The 9,262-nt window shown below is 40.6% G+C and overlaps 1 protein-coding gene across 1 annotated transcript; it reads left to right on the top strand.

Moving 5' to 3' along the window:
- The first annotated feature begins 4,330 nt into the window (after nt 1–4,330).
- Nucleotides 4,331–8,777, top strand: LOC126910674 (uncharacterized). Its single transcript, XM_050693557.1, has 2 exons — nt 4,331–8,181; nt 8,663–8,777. Exons 1-2 carry the CDS (start codon nt 4,331–4,333, stop codon nt 8,775–8,777), a joined length of 3,966 nt encoding a protein of 1,321 aa, XP_050549514.1.
- The last annotated feature ends 485 nt before the right edge of the window (nt 8,778–9,262 follow it).

A 9,262-nucleotide genomic window follows, 5' to 3' on the forward strand; every position in this document is an offset into this window, starting at 1 on the left:
ATCATCCAATTACTTCTTCCGCCTAGATCGAGGCGAGAGGGAGTGTCAAACTCTTACTTTTTTTTTTTTTTACATTTAATGGGTCGACGTTTGACCGCTATCTCACCTAATGGTAAGTGATGATGCGGCCTACGGTGGAGCATGTCTGCCCATAAGCAACCTATTCACTCGGGCCTTGAAGACACCCAGGTTATACCCATCAGGAAACACAGACTCCGGCAAGGAGTTCCACTCCCTAGCAGTTCGCACAAGGAAGCTTGAAGCGAAGCGCTTCGTGCGAGTGGGTGGGATATCTACCATGAAGCGGTGACGCCTCGCCGATTGTCTTGTGGTTCGATGATGAAAAGGACTAGGGGGAATCAAGTTGTGCAATTCCCCCGCACACTCTCCGAAATGTATCCGGTAAAAAACGGAAAGGCTTGCGACCTTGCGCCTGTGTTCAAGGCTTTGAAGCCGGGCCTCCACAAGTGCATCATCGTTGATGAGCTTCTTGGCACGCCTTTCAATGTGTTCGAGCGCATCCAGCTGGCATTTAGCCGAGCCGTCCCAAAGGTGAGAACAGTACTCCATACATGACCGAACCTGCGCTTGGTACAGGCTCAGCAGTTGTTTTGGTGTGAAGTACCGTCTCACCTTCGAGAGGATACCCAACCTCCTACCAGCCAGATGCGCCTTCGACTCTATATAAGAGCCGAAGTTTAGCGTTGGCGATAGAGTTACGCCAAGAAGCTCTAGATGATCCGATATTGGAACGGATACATTTCGGAAAGTAGGAGCCAGCGGAAATTGACTCCGTTTGGCAGAGAATAGACACGCCTGGGTTTTGGTAGCGTTGAACCTGACCAAGTTGGCGTCACCCCAATCGGAGACCGCCTTCAAGGACGAGTTCAACCGTTCGACCATGGATTCTCTTAGAGACTGGATCTGTGTTCCGCTAGTCCGCGCATCGGACACATACCTTTCAACAACTGTGCTGTCATCTGCATACCCAAAGATACCGGGCTTAAGCAGGTCGTTGATGTGCAGCAAAAAGAGCGTTGCTGAAAGTACTGACCCCTGAGGGACTCCGGCGTTGATACCAAATTGGTCAGACGAGCAGCCATCGATGACTACTCGAATTGACCGATCCCTCAGGAAGTCTGCAATCCATCTGCACAGATCAGCGGGAAGTCCATATGCAGGAAGCTTGCCGATAAGGCTGTCGTGCCAAACCCTGTCAAAGGCCTTCGATATATCGAGAGAGACCGCTATTGCCTCCCCGTGCTTCTCGATGGCCTCGCTCCAAATGTGGGTGGCATACGCAAGAAGGTCCCCAGTGGATCGGTTGCGGCGAAACCCATACTGCTGATCGCTGAGGAGGTCGTTACCTTCAAGGTATGCCAGGAGCCTGTTGTTAAGTACACGTTCTGACTGAGATTGGTCGGTAATTGTTAGGGTCGGCACGACTACCTTTTTGGGCACAGGCTGCACGTTGGCCAGCTTCCATGCAACCGGCACTTGACCAGTCTCCAAGGAAAGTCGAAACAGGCGTGTCAGGATTGGAGACAACTCAGGCGCACAGGTTTTTAAAACCACGGCCGGGATTCCGTCGGGGCCACTGGCCTTGTTCACGTCGAGATTACGCAACGTCTTATACACCTCCTTCTGTCGGATGCGAATTTTCGACATTTTCGTCTCGCATACGTTATTTAGAGAACTTTACTGACTAAAAACCACCCGTTTCTACTCCTGCTTTCCGAGTCGGAACCCCGGTTCATCGCTAGGCAGTCTGCAGCTCCAGGTGGATAAAGTAAGCTTTAAGATTGTACCTAGAAGCACAAACCTGAATTATACAAACCAATGATATTATCATTCATTAAATTTAATTCAAATTCATTCATCTATCTCTCAGTTCATTCAGATACAAATATTAACTTTGTACTTTAGCTAAGCATAATATTATTCTATCTTCTACATAATAGGTGAATATAATTGTATATACTTACGAGCAATCTTGCTTAACCTTTCGCAGCAAAACAAGCGAATTAAGTTCAAGGTTAAAACAAAAAGTATTGAGTTCTCGTTCAAAATTCTTCTTATGTATTCTATGTAGTCAGAATCACCGGTACTCGTAACATTACATCTTTAAAACTAGGCACGGGAAGTTTAGTACAGACAACACTGGCACATCAAACTACCCCAACGTATTACAATAGAAATTCAACTTTAATATAAAGAGATAAAGTCCCAAATCTCTTGCAGAAGGACATGTTGAGGGTACCTTGATATGCTGATCTACACATGCAAAGTTTGTTCTCCGTTTTAAATCGGAAGTTTGCAAGGTAATCAGAAAATACTCGTTGCTTCTTAATACAAGTCAAAGTTTCACAAGTAATACTGTGGAGCACGTCTTGTAAACATGTTGCTACATGATAGTATTCGGTACGGTCTTATTGAAAGGAGTTTGCAGTTTTGGTACTAGATGAACCTGCTTTTGGTATTGGAGATAGCATTTTCGTGAAGAAACTTATGTATGGGTTGGTAACACATTAGCAAACTAATGTGTTTTCTGGTGGAGGTATTTATTTGTGTATGGGTGTGGTCTAGTGATTTTTGGGTCCTGTATATCCCCTACTCATCTTATCTTAATATCATCAGCTGGAATACGTCTACTATCGTACGTCTGCCATCTTAAGAGGGAGTTAACTATTCAACATTCAGCGGGCAAATTAGGGAATCACAGTTAATTCTATGAAAATTGTAAGGAAGCTAGTGCCCACCCTTGGTGGTGTGTTGTAGTTAGAGTTCAGTTCTTAAGTATTGTTTTTACCACCACAGATGGGGCCCAATAGGGGTGATGCCCAATCCAGGCCTACGGACAACATAACAGGTCACCGGAACTCCGGCTCAAAGCAGGAGAAGGAATTGAGTGGTTTTTAGTCACTTCCTCTCACCTCACCCAAGGCGGAAAACGTAATTGGATGATATTCCAGCCTCAAAAAAAATATAGATGGTTTGGTCTATTAATAAAACAACTGGGTCTTTGATTCCCAAATACTCAGAAATAGCTTTAAATTAGAGTTTTGTACAAAACAATATAAAGAAAAAAGGTAATTTAAAAAACTAAAAAACCCGACTGCGTTTCTTTATAATAAGAAAATGAAAAAACCCTAAAACAAGAAAGTCATCGTAAAATTGAAGCAGTCGGGACCCATTCTAAATACTGAATAGTTGGACTTAGTGAGGGCACATACGGCTAGCTTTCTAGAATGGGTCCCGACTGCTTCAATTTTACGATGACTTTCTTGTTTTAGGGTTTTTTCATTTTCTTATTATAAAGAAACGCAGTCGGGTTTTTTAGTTTTTTAAATTACCTTTTTTATTTTATTTTATTTTAGTTTTATTATTTTTATATTTTGATATATCTAGTGTCACTCTCACAGTAAATACGAATCAAACGACCCCTATCAAGCAGAAATCCATCGAGTCGTTCAGGCTAGAGAGTGAGCAATATTCGAATTTGGCGCCAAAAATCCGCCATTTTGTTTTTTTATTATTTTGATGTACCCAGTGTCACTCTCACAGTAAATACGAATCTAACGACACCTCTCAAGCCAAAATCCATCAAGCCGTTTAGGCTGCAGAGCGTGCCAAACAATTATACATACATACATACATACATACTTACATACATACATACTCTCGAAAAACATAACCCTCCTTCTGGCGCAGTCGGGTAAAAAATATTCTACTGTAGAACTACTAGTTACTAACCCACGAATAACCAACGTGATTACATAATCTATATATTGTATTCAATATAGAACAGCCAACAATCAAACATCAGCCCATCAAACAATGATTAAGGTCAAGCGTCACCTCTAATCAATTGTTTACCGAAGCTAATTCTCACGCAAATAACTTGATTCAACGATCAAACGGGATTCATTGACATAGCCAGACCAAGCGCTCCAAACTTCCCTCAGATTGAAATGAAGTGAACTGAAACTAAGTATTTATGTGCAAAGTTTTGCCTTAGAATTGAGGAAAGGACCTTTGTTAGGCTTTAAGCTGTTTTGTTCGTCTCACTCGTTTGGGAGTGTGACTGAGGCACATGGTTCCAAGTGTGAGTTGGACAAAGCGATGGATGTTTAGGATATTAATTTTGGATATCGTATGTGGTTAGTCACATTTGTCTACCTAGCTTCTATTGAAGTGGTAATAATAATAATAATAAGCCCCCTGAAATCTAACCACACGTCCCGATCGAACACCTGATCACGTGGGGGGCGGGCAACGCACAAATTATATTACTGGGCGGCTAACGTGGCAATAGTAACCCATCGACGAAATGGAGACGAGAGCAAAGAAGAAATTACGTATAGGATCGCTTCCCGGGGGCGATCGCCGGGGCACGCCTGGAGCCGATGCTGGGCGTTCCAGCATACGAACCATCGGTGGTAGTGAGTTGAGTCCGCGGGCTCCTACCGGGTCACCCGAACAATGCGACAGCAGACCATCCTCATCAACTTCCCTGTTTCCTTCACTTCCTTCTTCTCCCCTCTCTTGTTTGAACTATAATACTGACTCTTCCTCTATTCCCTCTCCTATATCTATCAACTCAGCAACCGTGGATGTTGTGCAGGAGGCAGAAGCCATCAACCCTGCACCCACCACTGGCCAAGTTCGCGCGCGATTGAGATGGACAAGAGAAATGAACGAGTTCATCTGGCGCACCTACCTTTATGTTACACAGTTAGATACCAAAGTTCGGGGCTATTTAGATCCACTGTATTCCAAATTCAACGAAAAATTTCCTGAAATCAAAATTTCTAAACAAAGACTAGGAGACCAGAAACGAGCAATTTTAAGAAACAAATTACTTCCGGATAGCTTATTAGAGTCTATAAAAAATGAGGTCCGTTCAGATCTCCAGAACATTAATAATACTCAGGATACAATAGGTTTTTCACAATCTTTTATAGCTGATACACACGCGCATAACTCCGTAAATTCAAATACTCGTTTAAGGTGGACTGACGATATAAATGAAGCGATTATAAGAGAATATTTTAGAATAACACATTTAGAAACCAATAGAACCGCCTACCGCAAACCACTACACACTATTATTACGCAGAAATTCCCTAATATCGCACATGTCTCTGAACAACGTATTGCCGATCAACGCAGAGTGATTATTAACAATAGACTCATTTCAGACGATAGGTTAGAAGAAATTAAACGAGAAGTAAGAGATAATCTGAACATACAAACACTAGAAAACACACAATACGTTACACCACAAACCTATACAACTATAGACTCCAACAACCAACAATCTAGTAGCGAATTAAACGAAACAATTCCGCATACTCAAGATAACACACAAATAGGTAACGCTATATTGCAGGATGAAACAAGAAATACAGTTTTTGCTGACGAGACCCTTGACACAAAAATTACAAAAACTTTCGAAGACACGTACAATAAATATTTACACACCGATCCAACAAAACGACCTTATATCCCTAAGCAAAAAACTTCGAAAAAGCTGGCTTATATAATTGCCTACTTAAATAACACAGTTTTACCCAAATATGGGTCAGTCGAAGATGATTTCATAAAAACACACGCTCTTGTATATTGTGCTGCTCACACAGCCGCTCTCTGCAACGGGTCTAAAATTAAAGAACACAACACAACAATTACCTCAGCACCACAACAAAACTCACCAATAGACAAAAGACCAAACTGGTTGAAAAGACTAGACAGGAAAATACACATTATTCGCAAAGAGATAGGCAGAATGACACAATACATTAATGGAAATAGAAATCTAAACCTAATCACACATATCGAAAGAATAAAACATAAATACAGTAAACACTCTAGCTACGAGGAACCCAATACAACAGACCAACAATTCATGGATAGTTTAAAACAAAAACTCACAGCTGTAACTAGCCGACGCCGTAGATATTATGATTGTACTCAACGTAAAAACCAAAATTCCCAGTTCACTAATAGTGAAAGGCAGTTTTACAGAACTTTAGCTACTGACACAACGAACACACAAAGCCGACGACAGACATCAGATAATCTCAGTCCAGACCCTGAACAGTTTCACACTTACTGGTCCAATATTTGGTCACATGTATCAGAACACAACCACGCAGCTGCGTGGATTCGCGATGACAAACAAAAGCTAGAAAATTTACCAGATATGTTATTAGATACAATCCCATTAGAAGTGTTTGTCAGCGTTATCACAAAAGCTCATAACTGGAAGGCCCCTGGTAGCGACAATATTCATAACTACTTTTATAAGAAATTTACTTATTTACATCCATCAATCTATAATCATATCAATAATTTCATTAAAAACCCTCAATCAATACCAGAATTCATTACACAAGGTTTAACTTATATGATCCCCAAAGACTCCGACCACATGAATCCAGCTAAATACAGGCCTATAACCTGTCTTCAAACCATATACAAATTAATTACCGGCTGTATCTCAGAAATAATATATAAACACATTACACAGAATAACATTCTGTCAGAAGAGCAAAAAGGATGTCGTAAATACAGCCAGGGCTGTAAAGAACAATTGATAATAGACTCCGTAGCCATGAAACATAGCGTTAAACTAAAAAATGATATCTGCACTATGTACGTCGACTACCAGAAGGCTTTCGACTCAGTCCCACACAGTTGGCTAGTCTACATTTTACAACATTATAAAATCCATCCGTCCATCATACAGTTCCTGATAGAGTCCATGAAACACTGGAACACCAAAATAAAACTAGGTAAATTAGTAGAGACCGATCCTATACCCATTAGACGAGGAATTTTCCAAGGAGATGCCCTAAGCCCTCTTTGGTTCTGCCTTGCATTAAATCCTCTGTCCAATCTTTTAAACTCTTCTAAAGCCGGCCTTACAATACAAGGTAATGACTCCCCTGATTTTGAATTAACTCACCTAATGTTTATGGACGACATCAAACTCTACAGCAATAGTACACCTGGACTCCACATTCTTGCAGATCTCACACAGACTTTTTCGGACGACATATGCATGACATTTGGCATTGACAAATGTAAAACCTTTTCCCTTCGTAAAGGGCAGCTTATTGAGCCCAACCCCTACATACTAGATTCAGGAATGACAATAGAACCAATGACACAAGATTGTACGTACAAATATTTAGGCTTCGAACAAACTTACCAAATCGATCAAAAACACACTAAAAATAAATTAACCGCTAAATACAAACATAGGCTAAACATGTTGATAAGATCGCAGCTAACATCCCGTAATTTAATTAAGTCCATCAATACCTTCGCCATCCCCGTACTCACCTATTCTTTCGGAATCATAAACTGGTCAAAAGCCGATCTTACCAAGTTACAACGGTTAATAAATACATCTTTGACCAAGAACAGAAAACACCACCCAAGATCTTGTGTGCAAAGAATTACATTACCGAGAGATGAAGGCGGACGGGGTCTCATAGACGTGCAAAATTTACACAATCAGCAGATTATTAATTTAAGAAACTTTTTCATGCACAAATCTCAAAATAGTACTCTTCATAAAGCAATTTCCCAGATAGATAGAAAATATACTCCACTTAATTTACATTCTACTGACCCTCAACGCAATGAACACATAACTAGCAAATCAGATAAAATAGCAGCCTGGGCACGTAAATCTCTCCACGGAAGACATCGCCTCGACCTGCAGCAACCTCATGTCGATATGAAAGCATCGAACGCGTGGCTGCGGCGAGGCGAACTCTTCCCTGAAACGGAGGGATTTATGATTGCCATACAGGACCAGGTAATTGACACAGCCAATTACCAAAAATACATAATCCGTAGACCCAATTACAACGACTCCTGTAGACGATGCCATGGTGCGTCAGAAACCATACAGCACATTACAGGAGCATGCCGAGCCATAGCCCAGACTGACTATAAACACCGCCATGATCAAGTTGCCGCAATAATTCACCAGTCACTAGCTATACAAACCAAATTAGTCTCCGACAAGGTACCCTACTACAAATACAAACCACAAGCAGTATTAGAAAACGAACATTTTAAATTATATTGGGACAGGACCATCATAACAGACAAAACGATCTACAACAATAGACCAGACATAACTATGCTCGATAAACAGAAAAAGTTAGTTTACATAATTGATATAGCCATTTGCAACACCCATAATCTCACTAACACACACTCAGAAAAAATTGCTAAATATACAGATTTATCAATAGAAATCAAAACTCAATGGAAGATTACCCACACCAAAACTGTCCCAATCATTTTATCAACCACGGGAGTAATCCCAAAAACCCTTCATCATAGTCTTAAGGAATTAAATATTAGCCCATCAACATACCTTCTTCTTCAAAAGGCAGTCATATTAAATACTTGTCGCCTAACCAGAAAATTTTTAAATTCATAAATAACCTTATACTTAATTAACCGCACTTGGCTTCGGCCCGTGCTTTCTAAGAACCCCACTAAGATGGGAGAAACACTTAATGTTCGAGGAATAATAATAATAATAAACTTTATTAAAAAGACAACATAAGTCCACAAATCACAATAAGGAGGAGAATACAAATTAAAATACTAACTAATATGTAATACTAAGCAGGGACTTAGTCCGCTGCACTAAATTCCACATTAGTGGACAGTCGTACCTGTCAGCTATAGCACTCAGGATGCTGTGGCGACTTCCACGTAGGCGACTGATGAATGATGACTGGTAATGACATACGTTCTTAAATAGAATTTCTGGTATTATTCAAATTGTAATTGTGATTTTTTACTTCCAAAATTGTCAACAGCAAATTTGAACTGGGTATTGTAAGAAAGTGGGGAGCCAGTGGGTGCAGGTGGCGGCTCGTTCTACGTGGAGGACTAAGGGGGAGGCTTTTGTTCAACAGTAGACATCTTCCGGCTGATGATGATGATGATGATGATTATAAGAAAAGCATCCCAAATAGGAGTTACATTAAAATATGTTATTATGTAACTCAGGATACATTTAGGACAATGAAAAAAGAGTCATCAACTTACCATTTATTAAATTAGTCTTTACAGTGTACTAAAATTGCTATCAACAATACCTAAAACAATATCGTCAGTCGACAAACACGTCTAGTAACAATCCATTACTTAATTGGCTGTCATCCACGCTCAAAGAGCTATCGGAACATTATCTTACCTCCCAGTCCATTGAGCTCATCCCCTC

This window comes from Spodoptera frugiperda, chromosome 4 (assembly GCF_023101765.2).
Source record: "Spodoptera frugiperda isolate SF20-4 chromosome 4, AGI-APGP_CSIRO_Sfru_2.0, whole genome shotgun sequence".
NCBI lineage: Eukaryota > Metazoa > Arthropoda > Insecta > Lepidoptera > Noctuidae > Spodoptera > Spodoptera frugiperda.

Coding starts and splice junctions, on each gene's coding strand:
- LOC126910674 (XM_050693557.1), top strand. CDS start 4,331: ATGGAGACGAGAGCAAAGAAGAAATTACGTATAGGATCGCTTCCCGGG. Junction 8,182..8,662: donor ATGCTCGATAAACAGAAAAA/GTTAGTTTACAT, acceptor AATACTAAGCAG/GGACTTAGTCCGCTGCACTA.